The sequence below is a fragment of the Microtus pennsylvanicus genome, chromosome 1 (genome assembly GCF_037038515.1).
Source record: "Microtus pennsylvanicus isolate mMicPen1 chromosome 1, mMicPen1.hap1, whole genome shotgun sequence".
NCBI lineage: Eukaryota > Metazoa > Chordata > Mammalia > Rodentia > Cricetidae > Microtus > Microtus pennsylvanicus.
The window spans coordinates 171,734,133-171,761,913 of NC_134579.1; the positions used below are offsets into that span (position 1 = coordinate 171,734,133).

The 27,781-nt window shown below is 38.5% G+C and overlaps 1 protein-coding gene across 2 annotated transcripts in view; it reads right to left on the reverse strand.

Annotated features, from left to right (window-relative positions):
* Positions 1 to 27,781, reverse strand: part of LOC142833759 (histone deacetylase 2-like) — a 32,494-nt gene that overhangs the window by 2,130 nt on the left and 2,583 nt on the right. The window contains exons 2-5 of one of the 2 annotated variants that reach the window (XM_075945496.1): positions 8,310 to 8,422; positions 4,539 to 4,656; positions 2,217 to 2,291; positions 774 to 912 (exon numbers count right to left, since the gene is read on the reverse strand). In XM_075945496.1, coding sequence (XP_075801611.1) covers positions 774 to 912; positions 2,217 to 2,291; positions 4,539 to 4,656; positions 8,310 to 8,422 — 445 coding nt within the window. Of the gene's footprint in view, positions 1 to 769; positions 913 to 2,216; positions 2,292 to 4,538; positions 4,657 to 8,309; positions 8,423 to 27,781 lie in introns of those variants that run through there. The other variant, XM_075945487.1, reaches the window with a different exon arrangement.

Below are 27,781 nucleotides of genomic sequence, written 5' to 3' on the forward strand. Positions count from 1 at the left end.
ATGAGGTCACCTGGGGAGGGGTGGCCTTCAGCATACTTGATCTAGAGTAGTTTCTCCCTACCTAGACAACAGAATGCTAAGGATGATCTGATGTCTCAGAGTGATAAAGTGACTGTGTGAGTTACCCTTTGTATGTTAATTAACCCCCCCCCCATTTACAATGAATATAAAAGCTCTAAAAATTAACGTGGGTGATTTCAGTTACTGGAGTGCCCTCCCAATACTTGTTTTAAAAAAATATCTATTTATTTATTATGTATACAATATTCTGTCTGTGTGTATGCCTGCAGGCCAGAAGAGGGCACCAGTCCCCATTACAGATGGTTGTGAGCCACCATGTGGTTGCTGGGAATTGAACTCAGGACCTTTGGAAAAGCAGGCAATGCTCTTAACCTCTGAGCCATTTCTCTAGCCCTCCTCCCAATACTTTCTATGGCTTCTGTCCTGTTATTTTTTATGTGTCTTCATATTCTTATATTTCTAAAATTTTTATGCCCCTATCCTGGCCAGAAATATTTTGGTCAAGGCCGGTCCTCAACAGCAAAGAAGCCATGGCTGGGCTAAAATACAATGTAAGCTGACACCTATCATGTTCTCAGGGCACAAAAAAACAACATTAAGAAAATTGCTATTTTCTCATACCTCTGCATTGGCTTGTGATAAGTCCATATTGATTCAGCATTAATCTATTATAATTTATTTCATATTCTTTCAAATAATTTCTTATTTTAATTAAGAGGTTTGATCACAGGGAAAGTTATGAATGAACTTACTTTAGTAATTCAAGTATGGCAAGCACAATATCATTAACATAGCAGAATCCCGATGCTTCTGACTTTTTAGCATGATGTAATCCTCCAGCCCAGTTGACAGCCATATCAGTTTGTTGTCGGTTTAACTTCACAGCCCCAGCTAGGAAGTAGAAACATGTTATAGTATTTATAAAATAATTTACACAAAATCTCTTTAAGTGAAGTCCTATTAAATATGCCATGTGTAAGCAAAAAGTTTTGACATTAAAAAAACTACGGATTATAACTTAGAATTACATTTTCCATAGATTACCTATTGTCCTACAGTTTATCTAATTAAATGGCAATATACATGGAAAGTTGTAGTAAAAATGGCAGAAAAAAATCTCTAAGCAAATACAACTTAAAAATTGTTTTCTTGATTGTTAAACAGAGGATTTTTAAAGTCTTAATTCTTAAGTCAGGGGTTTAAAAGACAATCACATGTGCTGTTCTGAACCTGAAATGCCTCCCCAGTGTTGCAGAATATTAAATTATGCAAAGTTGTGTTCTGTTTGTATAACTATGTAAAGATACGATGCATTTGTTGTTTAACTATGGAAAGATGTTGCTGTTTCACCTTGTCTGCCTAAGGCAGCTGACTGGTCTAATAAACTAAACGGTTAATAGTTAGGGAGTAGAAGAATAATGGAGGGGAGGGGCTGGCGGGCAGAGAGAATGAGTAGTAGGAATAACTACAGGGAGACTCCTGGGGCCAGTCAGCCAGACAAGGAGGAGACAAGAAAGAAGATACAGAATGAAAGAAAGGTAAAAAGCCCTGAGACAAAATGTAAAGAAATAGAAACAAGTTAAACTGAGTTAGTGGGACAAGCCTACGTTAAGACCAAGGATTCATAATTAAGTCTCCAAGTCTTTTTCTGGGAGCCCCAAGAAAATTTGAACCACACCCCACAACAACATGAAACACTCAGTCACCACTGTGGTGTCACTGGAAGTGAGGGAAGAGGTGAGATCTGGCTTTGGTTCACTGGAGGTCTGACTTTGAAACGGTCTCCACTCAGTAGCTGAGATGTCATACGTTTGTTACACCAATGGAAGATGGAATAACAATACTATAACAATACATACCAATACAATACTATAACAGTACATGCCTGTAATCCCAGTGCTTGCGAGGCTAAGGCAGGGGAACTCCACAAACTCAAGGCCAGCCGGGACACTGCAGTGAGACTGTCTCACAAAATAAAACAACAAATCTATCACTGTTAAGTTGTTATGATAGCGCATGTCTGTAAGCTCATCGTTCAGGAGGAAGCTGCATGAGGACTATGAGTTTGAGGCCTATCAGCGTAGCACAGTCTAGCAAACTTACAACCATTAAAACGTCTGCTTTAGACAAAAACTACAAAGACACCATAGTGCCCTCCAGATCACGTTTAAATCTCAGTGACTGAGGACACTTACCAACGGAACCACCGGTGGAAAGCTGGCAAAATTCAAAGAGTCCATCAAATACTGGACAGTCTTCTCCAACGTTAACTGTGGAAAACGAATTTCATTAAGTTCAACCCATTATGCAAATGATTGAAAGATTTTTCTTAAAAACTATTAAATTTTTTTTTGTTTGTTTCAGGCAGGCATAGAACATACCCCTTTCATGGTAATAATATAAAATTTGCAATTTTAAAATATAATTCATTATTTTGGTCAAGATAATTAAATTGTTGTCTGTGGAATACCATTACTAAATCTTTTTTTAAAAAATTGCTTTTATTGAGCTATATATTTTTCTCTGCTCCCTTCCCTTCCTCTCCCCCATTACTAAATCTTATCAGGATACCTGTGAAGTATCTCTGCCCAATCAAGAAACAACAACAGCCGGGCAGTGGTGGCGCACGCCTGCCTTTAATCCCAGCACTCGGGAGGCAGAAGTAGGCGAATCTCTGTGAGTTCGAGACCAGCCTGGTCTACAAGAGCTAGTTCCAGGACAGGCTCCAAAACCACAGAGAAACCCTGTCTTGAAAAACCAAAAAAAAAAAAAAAAAAAAAACCAAACAAAAAGAAACAACAACAACAAAATCAAAAGCCTATTTATATATAGTAAAACAGGCATAAATCTGGTTTTCTCCTTAAATGAAAGAAAGTTAGTCACAATTTTAAAAATCAAGTAGCTTCAACTCCTTTCTAAGTCATTTTTAGAACTCCTTAGAAACACTGAGTATCCCTAACTTTGAAATGTATTTTAGTATAAAAAAATTAAAATATTTTATTTTTTTCCTGCAGCTAACACTGACTTTAGAAGTTAATGGAACAAAGATACAGAAGAAAGGGTACTTAAGACAAGAGAATAACTCATATAGATACATAAGTCACACTATCGTGACATGCTTGATTCCTTTTGTGCTGAAATGAAAACAACAAAAACCCTGTAGATGAGCAATATCTGTCCTATTACAGCTCTAATTCGATCAAATGGGACAGTCTGTTGTAGAGAAACATTTGAAGTTCTATGAACCTAGGAAATTCTTAGCAACTAACTAAATCTAAAATCTAATCTTCACTGAAGTACATCATAAAAACTCTATTTCTCATTGAGAAAACTGATTCCAGTACTAAGCATCAAAAGATAGCATTCCAAACATTTTAGGATATTCTGCAATATTTCTTCAATTCACTATAGTTTCTAATAACAAAATCTCTAAGTCATAAAAAAGAACATGTAGGGAGATTACTTCACTAATCATCCACCAAAGGAGAAACGGTCTTCATGTTACAGTGCATACAAATAGCAGACAAACTGCAGGCATGTGACCACTGAATTATATGGGAGGCAGAGGCAGGTGGACCCCTGTGTGTTGTAGGAGAATCTTCTGTTTGTGTGTTGCTTCATTGGTTGAATAAAGAGACTGCCTTGGCCTTTTTATAGGGCAGCCCTTAGGTGGGCAGAGTAGATAGAACAGAATGCTGGGAAGAAGGGAAGTGTGGCAGATGCCATTATTCTCCTGCCCAAGACAGATGCTGGTTAGACTCATGCCGGTAAACCACAGTCAAGTGGCAATACACAGATTAATAGAAAAGGGTTAATCAAGATGTGAGAGTTAGCCAATAAGAGGCTAGATACAATGGGCCAGGCAGTGATTAATTGAGCACAGTTTTTGTGTAATTATTTCAGGGGTAAGCTAGCCAGGCGGCGGGATGCAGCCTGCTCCTCCACACAACATCTGTGAGTTTGAGGCCAGCCTAGTTTGCATTAGTAAGATTCAGGAGAGCCAGACTTAGAAAGGGAGAGCCTGTCTCAAAACCTTAAAAAACAAAGAACAACAACAAAAGGATGAAGTAAGTATATTTTTCTTTTTTGTAAGACAGTGTGCTCTGACCAATCCCAAAGTTATTATGGGAACAAAATAAAAAGTAAAAGACTAAACTGACATTCAAAAAAGTTTGTTTTCTAAAGAAACATTGATATTGGTTCAATGATTTGAATTAAAAATTATATTAATATTTTAAACTAATAGGAAAAAAATACCTAATCAGGCAACTCTATACTTACGTGGCTGAAAAGATTTATTCTGGGATGGGCAGTGGTGGTGCACACCTTTAATCCCAGAAAATGGGAGGTAGAGGCAGGTGGAGCTTTGTGAGTTCAAGGTCAGCTTGTACTACAGAGTAAGAGCCTAGACAGTAAGGGCTATACAGAAAAACCCTGTCTCAAAAAGCAAAATAATAACAACAACAAAAAGATTCATTTACATTCAGCACTACTAAAATATGTCATTTACAACGTACATCTCTGCATCTGCTTACTATACTCAGACATGTTGTCTGGTCTTATTGATCGTAGAAATTTGATATACTCATCACTGTGGTATTTTGTCATTTCTTCAGCAGTGGCTTTATGGGGCCTCTGAAAAGAAAAACACCAAGATATTGAAATTATTAGTTATTAAAACAGAATTCTCAAGTGAGATGTATGAGTGCCCATAATCAGTCTGTTCAAACAAATTAGATCCACCTGAGTGACATTAATTATGAAGGCAATCCAAACTCATACATTTGTCTTCCAGAACGAAGTTAGCCCCTCTGAAAGCCAAACCCATTCCTGCTTGGTAGAAAAGTTCACACGTTCAGACTCTCATCTGCACCCACCCTATTGCTCTCTAGCCACTAACTGTCATCAAAGTTTGCTTGGATCAGCTTAAGATCTACTTTGACCTTTCATTTATTCTAATTTTCATTCTGAAGAGCTCAATTTCACTTATAACATTCTTCTTCCACAGGACTTCCCACGTCTCTAAATTATCTGTACCTAAAGAAATGATTCCTACAGCACTGTTTAGGACTGTTGTAACCAGAGACTGTTCGCTCGTTTCCCGGCCACCCAGACCCAAATAATCACAGAAACTATATTAATCACAACACTGTTTGGCCAATGTCTCAGGCGTATTTCTGATTAGCTCTTCCATCTTAAATTAACCCATTTCTATTATCTTATATTTTAGCACGAGGCTTGTTATTTGTTACCTCTTGCTTCTTGGGCAGCTATATGGTGTCTGCCTCCTTGGGCAGCTATGTGACGTCTCCTTGACTCCACCTATGCTATCTCTTCGAGACTGGCTTTATTTGGCGAAGTTATTGGCCAAAACAGCTTTATTCATTATTATTATTATTCATCAACCAATATATTTACAGAAGGACATCCCACATCATCTTCTCTTTTCTGTCTTAATTAAAAAGGAATGTTTTAACCTTAACATAATAAAATTACATGTACAAAACAGCTATCAAGCAAGAATTATAGTTAAAATATTTAGTCGTAACATTTACATTTGACAAATTAAGAAAAATACTCTATCATCTATTTTATCTTTGTGTGTCCAAAGTTTTATATCTAATTTATACTTTATCATAACTAAGAAAAACTATAACTCTGTCTGTCTTCAACTCTTCAAAGACTTCAGAAGGATATAATATTACCTAAGTAAACAGAAAGTACATTGTAAGCAACTTCCAAAACTCTATAATTGACAGACATATCTCACTGCCAGGATAGTCACCCAAAGTTCTTCTGTACCATTGGGGCATCCACCTTCAGCCTACAGGCCCATAATATCTGGCAGACTTTTCCATGAAGCAGAAAATTTGAAAGGCCATTTTGCCTATATTAGCAGTTTCTCGGTCATTTTCTTCTGTGTCCTGGAGAATGTCTGGCAGTTTCTTCTGTGAAGCAGGAACCCTGAAGGACTATCCTGTCTTTTGGAAAGTTCAGCATCACTTTTCTGTGGGTCCTGCATGTCCAGTTCATACAGTACACCATCAAGCAGTCCAGGGAAGAGCAGTTTTTTGCCCAAATGGCTAGCCTCATCACAATGAAGGCAAATTCCGTAACGAGTTTCTTCAATGCCCATCAACCTCTCTGAAGTAATTGGTGCTGGCAGAAGCAGACATGTCTCACGGTAAAGGTTCTGGGCATCTTTCTCCTTCTGCAGCTACATGGCGTCTCCTAGACTGCCTACTCTCTCTATATATCCCTGTTTGGATTTCACAGCTCCCTCAGCAAATCCTACCGGCATGTACCACCACAACCAGAGCACAGAATAGGTGGAGTCAAGGATATGCCACGTAGCTGCCAAAGGAGGCAGACATCATATAGTTGCCCAAGAAGCAGGAGGTAACCGTGAGCCTTGTGGTAAAATGTAAAATAATAGAAATGGGTTAATTTAAGATATAAGAGCTAGCTAGAAATACGACTGAGAAATCAGTCCAACAGTGTTAAAATTAATATAGCTTGTGTTATTATTTCGATCTGGGTGGCAGGGAAACTAACAAGCAGTCTCTGGTTACAAAATGGTGCCCACTGTCTGGCATGGATCCACATAAGACCTAAAAAGCTTAAGAAAAAAAGGTGGGCCTTCTAAACCCACAAAAATGGGAGCCAAGTGCAGCTTCTTGGTAGCTGCATTTTTTTCAGATAGGCTCTGTTTGCTGGCAAGCAGAGATAATACTCCTTTAAGAGGCTTCCTGATACAGTATTAGCAGCAGAACCTGCACAGCTTCTTTAAGAAATGGCAGCTTCCTGGTTCATGCTTGCCTCACGACGTCTGGTTCTTTTGGGAGGTCCTACACTTAAATGTGGTTTTGTGAGCAGTATTACCTGCTTAATGGTGACATAGACCTGCTACGTCCCTGGAGCTGGGGAGGTAAGCATGGCTCAGAGAGAAGGTGAACAAATCTCCACCATGATGGACCGAGTGGAATTAGAGTTGGCCCTAGCCGTGCCTGCTTATCATAAATAAAAAAAAAAAAAGTGCTCCTGGTCAGAAAATGATTACAGAAATGTAGTAAAAATAGGTTCAGATAAAAAAAGAACCTCTAAATGGGTCACAGTGTTGGATAAATGTACATGGGCTTATGAGAAAGAAGAAAAAGTACAGAAAGTCATAGATTAAAGTCATAAAGATAATTAAATATTAAAAAGTAATAGAGTAAAAAAATAAGCCACATAAAGACGGAAAACACTGGATTATGTATATTATTGTGTTTTCTTTGACTTTTTTGACTGTGAATGAGCTAAGAACAGAGAGACATTTCATTGCAAGGGCTGCTAAGCTAAAACAACACACACATACATATATATTTTAAAAGTATCTTGACTTCAAAATTTGAGTCTAAGGATATGTTACTTTGGAAAAGAGGTTCTGCTTTGTTTCCGTAAAAGATGAGAACCTATGGATTCCTTCCAGGCTAATGTGGTCTGATGGAACAAGACCAGCTGAAAGGTCTTAGCTTACAGACTTAGTAAACTGTTTCAAATCCTCTTCTCCTTGAGCAGTTAAGCATCATCCTATCTTACACTTTTTATATACACCCCTGCCCTCATTGTGCAAATTCATAAGGTGGCTGTGGATCTTACACTATTTTTATTTACCTGGCTATCATTAACAGTAATGTAATATATATATTTATATATTATAATTATATACTTATATATTACATATATCATATACATGTATGTGATAACCAAATAAATTAAGATTAATTTTCTATAAATCTTGCAATAGTCCAGATCAATTCTTTCTTTTTAAAATTACATTGTATTTACTTATTTTTGGAGGTGTGTGTTTCATTGCACCCATGTAGAATCTAAAGACAACTTGGGGGAATTAGATCTCTCCTTCCACTTTGAGAGTTCTGGCAAATAAACTCAGGTCATTAGGCTTAGTGGTAAGTGCCTTTCTTTAGCTATTAAGTTATCTCACCAATATCAGGTCAATTCTTTCAAGCAGTACAGGCAACACAACAATATTGTCACAAAATATTTGGTATATTGGGCAAAGTTATTCTTCAGAAACATGGCCCAAAACCAGGGTGGACTGAGGTGGTGGTTTGAGATGATCAAGGAGGGAAGAGTCTACTCCTATGTAGACTTTCTCTGATGAATAAAACCAAAAGAGCCGTCTTCTCTCAGATCTTTTCATTTACTAAATGCATCTCCCACAGTAGTGTACAAAGAAGCTTTCAAATACTAGTTTAGAGAAACAGTGCCAAAGGAGTACTTACATATATTTCCATCTTTCGGTATAAACCATAATTTAGCAGCAAGTTATGAGTCATCCGGATTCTATGAGGTTTCATGGGATGACCCTGGCCATAATAATAATTTCCAATATCACCTAAAAGACAAAATATGGCTATTAGATAACACAGACATTTATGTTTGTGTGTTCAACCTTAAAAAAATTATCACTTAAAGAGTTGTTTAAAATTAGATTATTTGGGCTGAAGAAATGGCTTAATTGTTAAGAGCACTGGTTGCTCTTCCAGAGGTCCAGAGTTCAATTCCCAAAAAACCACATAGTGGCTTACAATCATCCATAATGGGATCTGATGCCGCCTTCTGCCATGCAGACATGCTAGAAAACAGACCACTCACGTACATAGCAAATAAATCTTAAAAAAAAAAATCCCTTAAAAAATTACTTTTGTAACATTCAAATTTTACTAGCAACCTAATATATTATGCAGCTCTTATACATGCTGAGTACTCGATTTCTTTGTAGAGGAAGGAAAATTTTTCTGGCTTTTAGTTTTCCAATTTTAAAGTGAAACCCATTTTTAGTGGGTTTTTTTCATTGTTTATTTTATAAATTTAGATACATAAAATGTATTTCTTCAAGTTTTGGGTATATTTAATTTGTTCAGCTAGTATTGGCTTCTTGAATAACTTTCTAGTACCCCACAGAAATCTCTGACAGTTGAGCTGGTGTTATGGGAGGGCTTAAGTGTTCAGTGTCTATTAGGGGAGATTGGTAACTGAAATTTAGGGTCTAAAGGAAATTTTGCTATGCGACATATTCATGGCATTTTCAGGGTAGTAAGAACAGTTTTGTCATCACAACTAGACAGTTGTAGCCTGTCAAAGTGTCTTAGATCCCAATGTCTTAAAGCTAAAATCTGGTTTTCATCAACAAAATACTTTTAGGTAAGGTTGTACTTATCTTATGAAATATTGACAATGAGAAAGTGAACAGACTAAGAAAATATTATGTATGTCTTTTCTAAGGTAAGGGATTCCATTAAAAAATGTGTTTATTTGTTTATTTCTATTTTATGCATCTGAGTGTCTACCTGCATGTACATAAGCAGACCACATACATGCCTGGAGCCCATGGAGATCAGAAGGTGTCAGATCCCCGGAACTGGAGTTACAATGGCTATAAGCCACCATATGTGTGCTGGGAACAGAACCTTGGGTCCTCAGCAGGTACCTCCAGTGTTCTTAACTGATAAGCCATCTCTTCAGCCCTATAAGGGATACTTTCTAACAACAGCAGTATCAAGCAGGAAATGAGAAATTACCAGTAATATTAGAGTTTACATAACATGTTCAAACACTTGTTAGGACAGTTGAATTGATTTTAGCAGCCTGCAAATATGACTGTTTCAATACTGGTTTATACACTAAAAGCTAGACACCAAACCTTTCCTAGCTGCCCTTAAAACAATAGAGCTTAAGCTCAGAGCAGGGATGTACATCCAGTACTTGGGAAAGCAGAAGGGTGGATCTCTGTAAATTCAAGGCCAACCTGATCTATCTACACACAGTATTCCAAGCCAGCAGAGTCACATAGTAAGAACCTTTCTCAAAAACAAAACAACCACCTTCAGAAACTTCCCTAATAATACTGTTCCATTTGTACAATGGAAACCAAAGATTATGATGTTTCATGCTATCTAGTTGACAATCATCCAGGAAACATTTGCTTTTTTTCCCCTTAAGATAAAATTCTAGCCATGTATCCCAGGCAGGCATTGAATTCATGATCCGATTTAGAGACCATAGACTTTTGTCATGACCCCCAGCTGAACATTCATTTTGTAAAACCTGTCTCCTAACAGTATGACTGAATTTGTTGGTATAGTACCTCCAATTTATTTAATTTCATTTTCAACACAAGCGATCTTCTGCAGACTATTTACAAATACAGGACTACTTAGAATGCTGGCCATCTTTTCAAAGACGAATCCAAACTGCAGAGTGAGGAACAGCACATCTCGTTGGCCTAAGTAGACAATGACTTTTTTGTAAATTATATTTCTGTTATGGAATAATCTTTATGTACACTGTGAAAATGTGTCTTTGCAAAGGAACCTTCTGGTTGTTTTAATAAAGAGCTAAATGTCTAGTAGCTAGACAGGAGGTATTGGCAGGACTTCAAGGCCCAGAGAGGACTCTGAGGAGAGGCAGAGAAACCAGTCAGATATGGAGAAGAAACAGGAGGTGCAAGATCCAAGAGAGGTAACAGTCACATGGTAGGTAGAACACAGAGTAATAACATGGGCTAAGTTATAAGAGCTAGTAGGACAAGCCTAAGCTAAAGCTGGGCTTTCATAATTTACAGCAAGTCTCTATGTTTATTTACTTATCATTTGGGAGCTGGCTGGCGGAACAGACTCATTATTTATGGCATACAATATGGGGCTCAAATATCCAAATACAGGGCCTGAGAAAGTTAAAAAGGAGTTCTGGACAAGGAGTCAGGTGTGGATTCCTAGTACTAGTCAGGTAGACTGGAGCTTGGCGGCATACAGACATGCCTGCGGGCTGAAGTCAGTACCAGTGCCATGTGCTAAGCTGAGCTGCACAGATGCTGACATGGCTGTTTAAGATTTGTCACACATGGTCAGAGAACACTGAAGGTGCTTGAAAACCTCTAAAAAGGTATACTACATTTAAAAATGTGCTTAGATACTGAAGAAAATGGCTGTAGATAGTCATAGAAAAAATAGTTTAAAAATAATAAAGTATTTAAAGACAGAGTACATGGTATTTTTTAAAAAGCCGAGTAAAGATAGGAAATACACGGGGCATCTGGACCTGTATGATACTTGAAGTTTTGAATGCTAATGAACAGGGAATGCCAACTGCTGAGATCGACACTGGGCTGTGGAAGGGACTGCTGAATTAAGTCAGCCTACCTACTTTAGAGATGTCTTGGCTTCAAAGTGGAGTCCAACCATGTGTTACACTGGGGGAGAGGTTATGCTTTTGTTTCCACAGGAAATGAAAAACTATGGATTCCTTCAAAGTTAACGGAGATTAGATTTGACTAGAGGAGATGCCCCGAGGATCTTGGCTGCAGACAATAGGGAAAAAAGCCAAGAAAGACTACAAGACAGGTGATGTACAAACTGATCTCTCGACATGGGAACAGCTCTGAGACTGGATGAGAGATGATAAATCTTGTTGGCTAGAGAATCCTCATGACTAATATTATTGCATGTCATCCTTTCATATGACATATACAGAGATTTATATTATAGCTTGGTTATGCAGCTCAAACTGACTTAAAAAGTTGAGAGATGTCTGTTGCGGGAGATCCTTCCACTGCTCTAGCCAATAGCCACTGAGATACCAGCCCATTGGGGCGTGGTCTATCTCTTTAAAAAAGCGGCCACTTCCCTCTTCTCTCTCTTGTTTCTTGCTCCACTTTCGGCGACTAGACTCCCTTCCTGATTGCGCAGAGGGCTGTTGTCTGGGACGGTGATCTGTAAGATTTTCCCCTTTTTAAATAAATACCATCCTATTAATCATAATTCCAAACTGGTGTGGAATTGTTTGTTATTTACGCCTTCATCATCTGGCGCCCGAACGTTTGGTTTTAGGGCCCCTCCTTCCCCTGCACGGCTGCCTGCACCAATTCAGCTTGGCGCTAGCCCTCCCTCCCTCAGCTGCAGCCTGTGCCTTGTGCGTGGAGCCAGCAGTTTAATATAAATTATCACGCAGTGGCTTTTCTTGCTGCAGTTCTTTATATTTTCCCTTTAGACACCTCAGATTGACTTCAAGTCCCCACGCCCCCTATTGTTTGCCTCCCTACGTGGATTTAAACTCCACAGGCCCGTGTAGTCTCTGCCCGCGTGGTTTGCTCTTTTCTGAGTCGTTTTTAAATTTCCCTTGTAAGCGCAGCTCTTAAGTGTCGCGAACCAGAGCACGCGGTTGCCGAAAGCTGCAACCCCTCAGGGCAAGTCTGTCACGTGGAGGCATACACGGCTTCTGGGTTACTCTTCTCTACCCCTGGATTTGGGGTTTATGGTTCTGCGTATGGAATGGATTTAATTACATTTACTTTGTTGAGCAACTTGCATTTCCCAGTTTTAACCAATACTAAGGCAGACACTGAAACAGGACCCTGTTTTCGTCGCGACTTGGCAACAGCGCCACCTGCTGGATAATAGGTAAAATGGCATTTTTCGTTTCCAACACGAATTTTACTGTTTTGTTTACTATTACAATGGATTATATCATGCAAGGTTTATATGACTATGGGAATAACTTAATTTACTGGTTACTAGGTTTCAGTATTCTTTTGAATATTCTATCATTTAGGAAGATTATGGCACTCCTAAGAACCATACAATCTTTACTAGAAACTCATGCAGGTCAGGAGACTCAGGATTCAAAAGAGACAATAATAAAAAGACTTGAAATGATTGAAGAAATTATTGGAGCTGGTGAACAGAGTAAGTAGGCACAAGGACAGGATACAAGGCCACGACCAGCTATTAGAACTGGCTTACCCAGGATTTTAGCGACATACCCTGTAATTTATTCTGACAAAGCGTCAACTTCTAAAGGCTCAAAGGGAGTCAGAGAAGCTAGATAGACATCAATAGCAATGAATGATCTAAAAGAAAATAAGCAAGCTATTGTTAATTTTGGCTTGCACTCTGCATATGTTAAGGAAATGATAAGGACTTGGGCTTCTAATGCTAGAGCTGCCCCCATGATTTCCATCAGTTAGTGTCTGCAGTTTTAGATAATGGACCTTCCTTTATGTTTGGAATCTATTTCAGAGAAGAATCCAAACATATAGAACAGCAAGGAAGAGCAAAAGGTGTGGAGGTTTCCCAAGATCAAATTCTTGGTGCAGGAGAATATGCTGATCCACAGGTCCAAGCTCTTTATGACGATGAAGTACTGTGTTTATGTCACCAAGCAGCTCTAAATGTTTGGAATAGGATACAAGATCTAGCAAAAAGGGTTGAATCATATACCAGAATTAGGCAGGGACAAAGAGAACCCTTTATTGACTTATTGCAAAGATTAATTAAGGCTCTGGATATAGGGGTAACAGACCGAGAAGCTAGACGAATACTTCTTGAATCTCTAGCTTTCAAGAATGCAAACATAGATGGCAAAAAGATAATTGAGCCTTTAAGGTCTAGATCAGCACCTATGGATTAATGGATTCAGCATACGATGAATGTTGAGATGTTTAGCTATAATGATGAATCTTGGGTAGGAGAAGCGATTTCCAAAGCAATGAGGAGACATCAAACTGCCAGGTGTTTTAATTATGGTAAATTAGGGCATCTGAAAAGGGATTGCAGGCAAAGAATTTCTAGGAATAATATCTAATCTGGGAATGACAAAAATAGGAGACCTCGGCCTTCAGGTATATGTAGGAGATGCAGTAAAGGCCAGCATTGGTCCAACGAATGCAGGTCAACAACAGACAGACAAGGCAACCCGATACTGTCGGGAAACTCCTTGAGGGGCCTCTCACAGGTCCCCAAGACAACAGTGGCCCAGTCATTCCCAGTCACAGTGGAGAACATGCCTCACCAAGAAAATTAAAAGCTCCAATTTCTACTGCAAAAAATTAATACTGGTCTAAATGATGAATTACGTATGGAGGATGAGTCAAAAAACCCAGTAGGACAGAGTAAAGGTATATTTTGGCAGACTTCTATTAACGATCAAAGACCAAAGCTAAGAGTCTGTATAAATGGCACTTTTATTGAAGGCTTATTAGACACAGGTGCGGATGTAAGTATCATTACTCCAGAATCTTGGCATCTGAATTGGCCTCTTCAAGATGTAGATGCTCAGTTCCTGGGAATTGGAACCCTATCTCGTGTAAAACAAAGGACAAGATGGGTTGAATGCATAGGGTCCGAAGGGCAAATAGGAAGACTAAGGCCATATATAGCCAATATTGCAATAAATTTATGGGGCCGTGACCTGCTACAGCAATGGAATACCCAGATTAACATTACTGTAGTTCCAGGAACTCATAATTCTGGGAAGGATATGAGGAGGTATTATGGAAAAAAGGTCACCAGCCATTCAGGCTGTACAAGAACATACAGCAATTAGCAAATCTTTAGAGGTACCAACAGCCCTACTTTTAAAATGGTCAACTGAGAAGCCAATATGGATCAAACAGTGGCCTCTAGCTGAAGATAAATTACAGGCATTGGAACAGCTGGTACAAGAGCAACTAGATGCTCACTATATTGAAGAATCAACCAGCCCTTGGAATTCTCCTGTCTTTGTTGTAAAAAAGAAATCTGGTAAATGGAGAATGGTGACAGATTTAAGAGCTGTCAACAAGGTAATTCAGCCTATGGGCCCACTACAATCTGGAACTCCTTTGCCTTCTCAATTACCAAAAGGATGGCCTCTTATAGTTATTGATTTGAAAGATTGTTTTCTCACTATACCATTAAAAGAAAAGGATAGAGAAAAATTTGCCTTCACAGTGCCTACTTATAATAATTCTCAGCCTAATAGGAGCTATCAATGGACTATCCTCCCACAGGGTATGCTCAATAGTCCTACATTGTGCCAATATTTTGTAAGTAAGCCATTGGAAATAATTCGTAAATAATTCCCCAAGTCCATAATTTATCATTACATGGATGACATCTCGTTATCTGATTCAAATAAAGATACTTTAGAAAAGATGTTTGAAGAAGTAAAGAAAGTCTTGCCTAGGTGGGGATTGCAAATTGCCCCTGAAAAGATTAAAAGAGGAAATTCTATTAATTACCTAGGTTACAGAATAGGGTTAGAGAAAATTAAAACGCAAAAGGCACAAATTAGGAGAGACCGGTTAAAGACTCTTAATGACTTCCAAAGATTGTTAGGAGACATTTCCAGTCTACGACCAGCTGTTGGGATAACACCTGATCTAATAGTTCATTTAAACAAAACCTTAAATGGTGATAAAGATTTGAATAGTCCAAGAAAACTGACAGCTGAAGCAGAAAAGGAACTGACAATGATTGAGGAAAAATTACAGGAGGCACATGTGGATAGGGTGAACCCAAATCTTACCTGCATCCTAGTCATATTGCTTTCCAGAATTTCTCCTACAGGGATTCTAATGCAGAGGGAAGATATTATTTTAGAGTGGATATTTATACCTAATAAACCAAATAAAAAATTAAAAACTTATGTGGAAAAAGTCTCTGAATTAATTATAAAAGGTAAGCTGAGACTTGGTCAACTAGCAAGTATAGACCCAACAGAAATTATAGTGCCTTTTACTACTGAAGAAATAAAAAAGTTATGGGAAGACAATGAACCATGGCAAAGAGCTTGTACTAATATTTTGGGAGAAATTAATAGCAACTATCCCAAAAATGATAGACTTAACCTCATAAAGAGAACTTCTTGGATTCTTCCTAGAATTGTACGTGATGCTCCAGTAACTGGAGCCTGTACGTTTTATACTGATGCAAGTAAATCAGGGAAAGCAGGTTACAAGTCAGATGAATTGAGTAAGGTGAAACAAAGCCCTTATAATTCTGTCCAGAAGGCAAAATTATATGCCATTCTTATGATGCTAAGGGATTTTAAAGAACCTCTTAATATAGTTACAGATTCACAATATGCAGAAAGAATTATCTTGCATATTGAAATGGCTGAATTTATACAAGATGACACAGAGTTGACTTCATTGTTTATTCAGGTACAAGACATAATCAGGAATAGGATTTGTCCCATAACACACATCCAGTCCCATACTGGTCTGCCTGGTCCTCTAGCACAAGGTAACACTGAGATTGATCAATTATTGATTGGAAGCGTGTTGCAGGCCCCAGAATTTCATAAAAAGCATCACGTCAATAGTAAAGGCCTAAAGAAAGAATTTTCCATTACATGGCAACAAGCTAAGGACATTATAAAGAGATGTCCTACTTGTTCTTTCTATAATCAAACACCGTTACCTGCAGGGAGTAACCCAAAGGGTACTCAAAGGAATGAAATCTGGCAGATGGATGTGTTCCACTTTATGGAATTTGGTAAATTAAAATATGTATACCACACCATAGACCACACCATATTCAGGTTTTCAATGGGCTACTGCCCTGAGCTCAGAAAAGGCTGATTCAGTAATCACACATTTATTGGAAGTTATGGCCATCATGGGTATACCTGCACAAATAAAGACAGACAATGGTCCAGCATATGTATCTAAGAAAATGAAATGCTTTTTTGATTATTATAATATAAAACATATTACAGGTATACCAAATAATCCTACAGGCCAGGCAGTTATAGAAAGATCAAATCGTACTATAAAGGACATGCTGAACAAACAGAAAGGGACAGAAAATACCCCCAGAAATAGATTGCATAATGCTTTATTAACCTTGAATTCTCTTAACGCTTATGAGAAAGGAACAATAGCGGCAGAGAGACACTGGATAATGGAAAAGTCTGCTGAACTAAATCAACCGATTTATTTCAAAGATGTGCTGACCTCTCAATGGAAGCCAGGAGATGTGCTATGTTGGGGAAGGGGTTTTGCTCTTGTTTCCACAGGAGAAGAAAAACTGTGGATACCATCAAAAAGTTTTGATTTAAAGAGGAGAAACCTCTTGGAAAGGAGAAATGACAGCTCATCTACAATGATGATATTCATACAGGTGGTAAGAAAAACATATAGTACGGGGGCAGGGTTCTCTTCTTATCTCTGCAGGAAAACACTCATCTTCAAAAAATTCAAGGGACTCTGGATGTTGGAATACTGACAGATGGAAAATATTTACAACCCAATAAGAATCGGCAAGAAAATCGAATAGGTTCCGTAAGTGAAATTATTCTACACTTATCTTTAAATATGTATTAATGTGCATTTATTTATAAATATATAGAGCTGGTTTTGAAGTTGGACTCTGGCTCAGTCCCTCTCCAATTCCAAGCCTGTTGGTAAGAGAAAAACCCAGAGTTTCTGGAGTTTATGTCTCATGTCAAGAGCCATGATATGGGACAGAAAGAAATATGAGTTTAGAAAAAATCTTTGCTTTTGTTCATATCTATCATACTTTTCATTGAATATATCTATCATGCCTTTCATTGAATATATATATATATATATATATATATATATATATATATGTCTATATGATTAATGTTTAAGTTTTTCACAATGAACAATTAGTTTATCCTGAAGTGACTTCTGAAGTTTCCAGGAAGAAGATGGGGCCCCATAACAACAACTCTACCTGGTTGATATGATGTCATGATACTGATAGCGCTACTACAAGACCTGTTTTGGGTACCAGCTGCACAAGACGATCCCAACTTGGTTAACTGAAATGGTGCACATCTTACACAACATTCTGGCCAGACCTGCACAAAATACTCAGAGACTATTGGCAATTTTAAAAGACATTGATCTTGAAATTTAACCATCATTTTACTTTCAAAGGATCCCCCAAAAAGAACGTCGCCCCCATGACAGCTGGAAGTAATTCTAGAGGGCAACGTCCCCTCTCCCACTAAAGTTTGTCCGTGGGTTTAGGGACATCACTTAGGGGTTGATTATAATTAGTATATGGTTGAGGGTTGGGGGAAGAATTTTATAAGCTCAGGGATCATTTTGAAAAAAAAAAGAAGGGATGATGGGATAATAGATTTGTAATTGTGAGTTACTGTTTTTAGACAAATATATTGGTATCGATTCTTGTATATTGATACAAAGTTAAATTATATTGACTATTATATGCATGCATGATTCTATCTCTGTTTAAAACATTTTTTTGTATTGACATATATTGTATTTATATATATTGTATATATTTACCATATTGCAGTGTACATTTCTACTTCTGATTAAGATACTTATATATTGTTTGTGTATTGATATATATTTACCATATTGCAATGTATATTTGTACATTGTTTATATTTGGAGGTCATTATCCTCATTTGTTACACAGTTGTTTATTGTCTTAGTCTTTAAGTTAGATAGATATTGAGAATTATATAGATCAATAGTCATCTAAGTTCGTCATTTATAATTAGACTAATCAGGTTCTTTAGATATATAGAGATTATACTCAGTATAGATAATCTTCAACCTCTTCAAAGAGCTGTAGAAAATGGCCTCCAATCTAACTCAGAGTTTCGTGATAGTGAGACACAATTGCTCCTGGCAGCACCGATCTATTCCCGAGAGAATGTTGAGCACCAAAGACACTCTACCTGGAGCCTTTCTTTTTGGCAGAACTGGCCTTTGGGCAAAGAAATGCCCATACCTCAACCACTGACAGAGACACAGAGCGTGCATCAATGGATAAAACAGGACTGTCATATCCTGCCAAGACAGGGTAAGATAGTTTTGAAAAGTTGCTTGCCTTTGAAAATGGTATATCAGTTATGTTAGGTCTTAGCCAAAGTTGATTGCTTCAACACAGCAAATGTGACTTTGGGTGATTGCCCAGGTATCTGGTTGTCTCTGTGATTTGTTGCATGTTTTGGAAGTTGTTTTACTGAACTTCCTAATTACCCAGGTAACATTATTTCCCTTCTCAGATCTTCGATGGGGTTGAGGACTATATAAATGTACTTACTTTTCTCTCATGACTTGGCCAAGTTATTTATTATACAAGACCTAAGCTAGTTAGAATAGGATATTTGTACTTATTGTATATAATTTCGTAGTAGGTTTAGAACTCTCTTACTTAAACAAAAGGGGGAGGTGTTGTGGGAGGTCCTTCCGCTCCTCCAGCCTATAGCCGCTGAGATACCAGCCCATTGGGGCGTGGTCTATCTCTTTAAAAAAGTGGCTACTTCCCTCTCCTCTCTCTCATTTCCTGCTCCACTTCCGGCGACTAGACTCCCTTCCTGATTGCGCAGAGGGCTGTTGTCTGGGACGGTGATCTGTAAGTTTTTTTCGCCCTTTTAAATAAATACCATCCTATTAATCATAATTCCAAACTGGTGTGGGATTGTGATTTATGCCTTCATCAGATGTCTTCTACTTGCTCAAACACAAAATCATCTTTAACTGACTTGTGTACACTGTACATTCCATACTTGTGTTAATGAAGATTTATATGATACCTTTAAAAAGTTTATATGTTGTAAATAAAACAGAGCAGACACCAATAAAGGTAAGTAGCCCAGATGATGCAGGCTCTCAGCATGTCTCTGTTGCAGTTTCCTCAAAATCTTACAAAATGTTACAAAAATCTTTGAACAACTTCAAAGCTACTATCAGAGATGGTCCTGTCTCACTGAATATCCAGCCCAGATATCAGACAAACCTCACACTTTACCTCACAAGACCACCAGAAAACAGCTAGCTCTCCCGGGACTTGACCATTATCCCAATTTTCTCAGAGTCTCCTAAAAATGCCTTTGCCACTAGACAACACAATGCCCACATTTTCAAGAAGTAGGGTGTTTGGTTTTTGGTCTTATGGTGGGTTATGGATATTTGTCAATATTTAGTGGGGCTGGTTACAAGTTATCATTGGTCATGGTCAGAAAAAAAACTGAAGAAAGGAGATTAGATTCAGGGATATCTTTCTGAAGGAAAAACGGGGGCATATAGCACAGAAATGATGAGATAAAAGGGTGGACTGTTGAGTCTAGTTTTGAACAACTACTAGTCTCAAACATTTTATATTGAGCATAAATTTTTATATACTGATACAAAATTAAGGTTATTTTTTGTCATACCATATATATGGTTTTGCTCTTGTCTAAGGTTATTATACCCATACAGCCAATTAGAAATATAATATATATTTAAGAAATACAGCTTAGTAGCTAGTCATCTATAATAAGCAAAAATGTAGTCATATTAGGCATGTTTTCAAGATTAAATAGAGATATAATTTAGATATGTGGTTTTCAAACACTCAGAAACCTACAGAATATGGCATTCAAGATGTTTTAACAACCTAAGGTTTTTCATGACAGTGAGACACATCTGCTCCTGGCAGCAGTAATTTACTTAAAAATATGATGATGAGCATCAAATAACCTCCATATGGAGTTCACTTTTGCTATGGCAAAGTTAGCCCCTGGGTAAGAAACTGCTCTTGCCTAGACTGCTGACGATAGAGAATACAGTACTTTCTCCAAATTTGCCAAACACATATGGACTAAACATTGTGAATATAATTCTCACTTGATAATAGTTCTTCTTATCTATAGTTTTACATTAAGAGTTAAAATCTTTCCTTTTTATTTAGACAAAAAGAGGGAAATAATCTTTATACACAGTGACTATGTGTCTTTATCAAGGTGCCTTCTCATTGTTTTAATAAAGAGTTAAATGGCCAAAAAGTAGGCAGGGAGTAGAGGTGGGACTTCCAGGCAGAGAGGACTCTGGAAAGCGAGGCAGAGAAGCCAGCCAGACAGAGAGGAAACAGGAGGTGCAAGATGAAAGAGAGGTAAAAGCCATGTGGAAAACATAGATTAATAAAAACATGGGTTAATTTAAGATAGAAGAGCTAGTGGGACATGCCTAAGCTAAGGCTGAGTTTTCATAATTAACAGTTAAATTTCTGTGTCATTATTTGGGAGTTGGATCGCAGGATGGAGAAATACTTGTTACATATTTTTATTATCTAAAACAATTTTAAATTTAAAAATATTTTGAACATATCTTTCCCTCTGCAAAGTCCTTCCAGATACTCTATCCACCCAACCTTAAATCCTAGTTTTTAGAGGAAAAAAGTGATATAAAGAACATTCATCTACTACTTTATAATAGTTTTTTTTTTTGCCTTTTAACTCATGGATGTGCTACTATTCTGTAATTGTGAAGTAGCACCTGAAAATGTTAGGTGACATAGCCAAAGTTACACAACTAGCTGATAGGCACCACATTCAGATACAGAGAGGACAGATCAGATACAGAGAGAAGTAAACTGAATACTCTTTTGTCTTGTCTCCGCAGAGCAATGACGGGGTCACAAGAAAGTCAGAACCAGGGCTAATGAGAAAAGAATATAGTTTAAATATTTTTAATCAAAGCATGATCTTTGTTACTTACAGAATATGAACAAAATAAATGACCTACCTAATTTATAAAAGTAACTTGTAACTACAAGAGCCTCAAATTTATATTACTATACATAGAGCTTTCAATAAACTTCTATCATAATTTTGAGGCCTTATTCTCACTAGGAATATTCACTCAGCCTAAAGACATATACTTCCAAGTACAGTCAAGCCACAGATGATGATTATATTTTTCAGAATTCCTCCATAGGCTTAGGATCAGGGGTGGAATCCTCCTCTAGTATATGCAGGCCTTTGGTTTAGCTCCTCAGCACACAAGGGAAGGGCAGAGGAAAAAAGGAGCAGATAAAGAGGAAATATAAGGGGAACATAGGGAGAAGGCTCTAAATAGGTAGGGGGAGGGAGAAAAAAGAGCAAAGAAGGAGGAGGGTAAAATAACAGTAAGGATGTCTCAAGAAGCCAAAAGTAACTTATCAGCCTAAAATACGTACAATCCACATAAGTCAGTGTATAAATATACAAATGCCCCCTCCAGAGCCATGAGCCATCAAAATCCTCAATACTAGGCATGAAAAGCCCTCTTTCGAGTTGTTGGTCAGGGTTGACCAAGAGATTCCCAAAACTTTTTAGGGTATTGGCCTAAAGAGTCTAAAGTCCCCTAGAGGTGGAAGGTAACTGCTTATTGCTGAAGACACCATGCATTTCGGAAGCTGGGCCCAGAGGCCCCTAAGCTAGACCTTATTTGAAAGCCTCCTCTAGGTCTACTCTTTGTGTTACAGAAAGGAGTTCTGCAAACTTCCAAGGAAGGAAGCACCCAACAGTCTCACGCAGTTCTGACACCTATGAATCCCAATAACAACCACCATGGCATCATCAGTGTGCTAGTGGCATGCACACCTTTGCAGTAACCAGCAGCTTTCTAATTATAAGTAAGACAAATTCAGCATGAGGGAAATCATGCCTCATACTGAAAACCTAGCCAACTCCACAGGGCTGATCTTGGAATAGAACTTACAATTGCCATTTTACTAAACCAGCACCATCCCTATCTACATTCTACATATTTGTTCTTACACATTACAGAAAACTACAACCAACTGAAAATGCAGAGCTGTGGAGCCCAGCACCAACTGGTAGGACTACCATATAACCCCTGCAGTCAAGGCTCAGGGATCACAGGGGAAGAAGGAGCAGAAAGACTGTAAGAGCCAGAGGAACAGGGAGTCTGCTGTGAGACTGTCTCCCAGCCATATCAGAAGCTACACCCATAAAGTCTCACCAGTGTGGCTGCCTAAACATAACCTGAATAAGGACACTAATAGACCACTAATGATCTACATGCTAATGTAGATCAGGGAATGCTCATGAGGCCTCAAGCCCAGACAAAGAACTACAGGCAACTAAGTAATGAGGGCAGGAAAAATAGTCTTCCCCAGGGAAGAACAGACCAACTGGTTATCCAGTACCAATGGTCAACCCTGAAAATATCTCCAAGTAACATTATACAGGCTGAACAGGTTGTATTTATGTATTTAGGAGTGTGTGTGTGTGTGTGTGTGTGTGTGTGTGTGTGTGTGTGTAAAATGCACAACAATTAAAGAAAAGAGGTCATGAATTTGAAAGACAGCAGTGGAGGGAGAAGGGGAAAAAGAAAATGAAGCAATCACATTATAATGTCAAAAAAATAAAAGAACCATTTTGTGGGTATGGCAGCTCATGCCTTTAACAATAACACTCCAGCGGCAGAGGACAGGTAATTCTTGCAAGAGTGAGGGGAAGGGAGAATAATTTCTAACTTGTCCTGCTCAGTATCAATTTTGTATAGGCTATCCTGTAGAATTTACATCTTAAAGTCCTGCTCCTTTCCTTTTAAGAAAATGTTAACTGAACTGATCCTTTAAAAAATGTATTTGATGTGTATGGGCGTTTATCTGTGCCCAGTGCCTGTGGAGAGCAGAAGGCATCAGACCCCCTGGTACTTGAGTACTGACGTGAGCCACCAAGTGGGTGCTGAGAATTGAACCCAGGTCCTCTAAAAGAGCAGCAGTGCTTTAAACTGCTAAGCCATCTAGCCCCCTTCTCTTTTCTTAATTTATAGACCTATATGGTCGCTGTCAGTTAGATAATTTGGACATATTTAAATGTTATCCCATTTTTTTTGTTCAAATACTTAAATACATTTTACCAATCAAGAATATCCAGAAAAACTCAACTCAAGATAAAAATACATAATGTACTAAAACTGGAGCAAAATTCTATAATCAAATGTATTTCTGAAGCAAAAATATGTAACTATCACAGTAAGTGGAGTAAAGATAATAAATGGAATTATATTAATTCAGGATAAAACTTGTACTTTTCAGATCATTTTAATTTCAGGACTGAAAAGTATTTTCACACCTGCATACAGATAAGCTGTCAAAATTAATCAAGAAAAAAAACGAATAAAAAGACTACTATGTACTTTTTGTCAGCCACACAGCACTGGTCCTGTAAAAGGTTCTAACACAGCTGGCCCTCTGCTGGAAAACATCCTGGGCTTGGGTTTTCACAATACTGCGTTCCTCCAGTTCCTTCCCTAAGCACATTTCCTCCAACACTCTTCCAAGTTGGTTCATTAAACGAGAGCCGGCTACTGGTCAGGCAGGCACAAAGTGAGGTGCCCAAGTACTCCAGGGATGGCGTTCTGTCCTGTGCCTTTTCTCAGAAATGGCTCCTGGTGCTGTGTCTCTCCATATCATCTCCTTCAACACCTCAATGATTTATGAGCTTGTCCGCTGGGAAATACAATCTCAGTAGCTTCTTCTCCTCCCTAGGTTTCAGGCTCACAGAGGTCACTTTCCTAAGTATTTTCATTTGCTCTAAATAAAGATCTCAAATACATGACAGCCAACATAGAGCCCCTGAGGAGTTTAAACAACCTCAATGTGTAGTCTCTCCTCTATCCAAATGCTCAATCGAGAAATCACCATTCTCCAGCTCTAACCCCATGTCCTAGCTACCAACATTTTTCACGTTTTCCTCTATAAACCATTCTTCAACTGTACCCATTTCTATCCAAAATACAACTGCTTCATTTTATGTAGACAAATATATTTAATTCTTGTTTTCAGCCTACACTACATCCTACTTCTTGCAAATTAAGACAGGCTTCTACTCTAAAAGCTTCAAGACACTTCCTAAATATGTCAAAATCTTAGCCAATCAAGTTTGTTGTGGCCTGGCCCTTTATGGCTTGGCCCTGCACCCCCTAGCTCCTCATGTCAGCTTCTGGTATGACATCTTTGGTATGACACTCTAAGGTCTTGGCCTCTGCTGTGTCGTGGGAGGATGTCTTAAAGGCTGCTATATTTTCTTCCTTGAGATGCTTGTCTGTCACTCCACCAAGGGTTCTTTTCCTCCCTTACTCTATGACAAACATTCATTTCCTTTGTAAGTAATCTTAGTCTACATGGCACACAGCAGGGACTTAAAACATTCTCATGTTTCTGAGCCCAAAATTGGCTTCATGCATGCACTGGAATAAAAACCACCAGAACTGTGAGGCTGACTGTGACCATGGAAAGAGTAGAACACTAATGTACGGGCACCGCATTTCATCTGACGGTGACCATGGAAAGAGAACACTAATGTACGGGCACCGCATTTCATCTGACGGTGACCATGGAAAGAGAACATTAATGTACGGGCACCGCATTTCATCTGACGGTGACCATGGAAAGAGAACACTAATGTAAGGGCACCGCATTTCATCTGACTGTGATGGAAAGAGTAGAACACTAATGTACGGGCACCGCATTTCATCTGACCATGACCATGGAAAGAGTAGAACACTAATGTAAGGGCACCGCATTTCATCTGACCGTGACCATGGAAAGAGTAGAACACTAATATACGGGCACCGCATTTCATCTGACCGTGACCATGGAAAGAGTAGAACACTAATGTAAGGGCACCGCATTTCACCTGACGGTGACCATGGAAAGAGTAGAACACTAATGTACGGGCACCGCATTTCACCTGCGAGCATAAGGAATTTCACTTTTCTTCACCAACACCAACTGCTTAAAGAAGTTGCTTAACATTTAATTTTGTTAAGGAAAAGAAACAATTAGTATATTTTTGGGCGACAGCAGAACAAAACTCTACAAATGAAAAAACTTTGAATTTCAGATGCTAACCTTTACTTAGACAGTAAAACAAGAACCAGTGTGGGAAAGGAAAGGGGTAGTCTAAGGGAGTGGTCACCTTTCCCCTGTGAGAGGTAGACCCCATCACCCTCCTGCCTGTACCTGAAGAGTAAAGAGCATGGTGAGGATGGAGAGCTGCTCCAGTGATTAAGAGCACTTACCACTCTTCAAGAAGACCCACGTTTGGTTTCCAGCATCTACATGGCAGCTCAGAACCACCCCTTTCTCCAGCTCCAGGGGACCCAACACTCTCTTCTAACCTTCAAGGGCACCATGGAGCATATCATGTAGGCAAAACACTCACAGATATAAATCAAAATTGTTTTCAAAATAAAAACTGTGTATGAATGTCTTATGTGAATGGGCTCTACCTACACTATTCATAAAGACCCACTAGTCATTCTTCATCAATAATTCAAAGTTCAAGTTTACACACTGTCCTCATGAAGCTTTTATTCTAGTGGGAAGAGAAAAAAAACTTGAGCCATAGAAATGACAGACAGAAAAACAAAAATGGCAATTGAGGACCAAGGAAAGCCTCTCCGGGGGAAGGGGGGTGAAATGTGAGGGAGGCCAGGGATCAAGAATTCTGTGGGAACGGCATTCAAAAGCACAGAAAATGTCTATCAAATTTAAATGTTGTGTGCAACAAACACCAATATTCCCAAACTGTTGCAATACTTCATTAGCATGGGTCTGTAACCAAAAAAACAATTATCCACAGTAAAGATTTATACAGCAGCTAAAGGCTAATGCAGTTGTACTAAAAGTTACCTGGCAGAAGACACTGATGCCACCATTTTAAACAAAAGTGAAACAAATATGTGAAGAGCTGGCTGCTCTGTAAAGCTTTGTATGTTAGTCAGTTAGGAGGACACTGGGAAGCAAGCCTTTGATACGTGTGATGCTTTTCTCTGGACCATGTCTCCAAACATTCTGATTATGATTATCTCCATCAGAGAAAAAAATAAACAAAGCATAAAGCAATTGGTGCTTAATTATATAAATTATGCATACATTCAAGTCCCTTTATTGTATACATCAGAAGGCACTGCATGATTGATCCCAAGCTTCACTCAAAACAAGGCATAATTTACACTTCCAGATAAAATACTAAAACTGTGAGCATTGCAATTAGTACCAAATGTAACTCAGTCTGCTAAATTAGGCTTAAGGAGAGAAAAATAACATCAGTTTATGGTGAGAAAGGATCTTAGTATTTATCTAATTAGCTATAATTTGCTATATATCATTTTACAAAGTATTGATCTTTTAGTATATAAAAGAATGACTGTCAGGCAGTGGTGGTGCTGGGCAGTGGTGGGGGCAGAGACAGGAGGATCCCTGTGAGTTCAAGGTTAACCTGGTCTACAGAGTGGGTTCCAGAAGAGTCACAAAGAATGGCCAACACTCAGAGAAGTGTTTCTGGAAAGTATGGAGGTGACTGAATAGCCACAGCCCACTAAGAACAACTCTCCTTTCCTTCTGCGGTACAGGGATAGCTCATATACTCATCCCAAGGCTCACTGAGTATCAGTGGCTCAGTGATATAAAGGGCACACTGCTGTAGACTACAGAACATACAGAGAAAACGGTGTCTTCAGAAAGCACACAGAGCCAGCAGTAAACACTCTGAGTTGTTAAGAGGCTGTGCCTACTGGCCCGATTAAACCTCAAGAGGTTACAGAATTTGCTTCTTCACGCCTTTTCTTTTTTCTTCCCTCTCCTTCCTCTACCAACCGAGTTAAAACCAGCTAGCGTAGAGCAGCGTGGTGCTGGCACACACCTTTAAACCCAGCATTTAGGAGGCAGAGGCAGACAAATCTCTATTTGTAGCCAGCCTGGTCTATAGATCAAGTTCTAGGACAGAGAAGACTACAACGTCTCAAAAAACAAAACCCCAGCCAGCTTCAACTACTACATTATTTACGTCCCATGACTACTGGCATTGCCCTTTGCCAACCCAACCCTTCGTGCATCTAAAAGTCACATACTTTTTTGGTACAAAAATTACTTTACTTGAATCCTCTATTCACATTTTAAAAGACAACTAAAAATCACTGCTTTTTTTTTTTATAAACAAACAAGAACAGCGTTTTGGTAATGAAAATAGAAGTGTAGAGAATGATCTGTGTAGTCTAGCATGACATCCCATGTTAATTAGCATAATCATGACATCAATTTAATAATCTCTGCATTTTTGTTAGCAAATATTCAGAACGTACGTAAGTTAAGTCCATTCTAAAGACATGCCAACAAAGAGCTGGACAAGAGACTGGAAACCC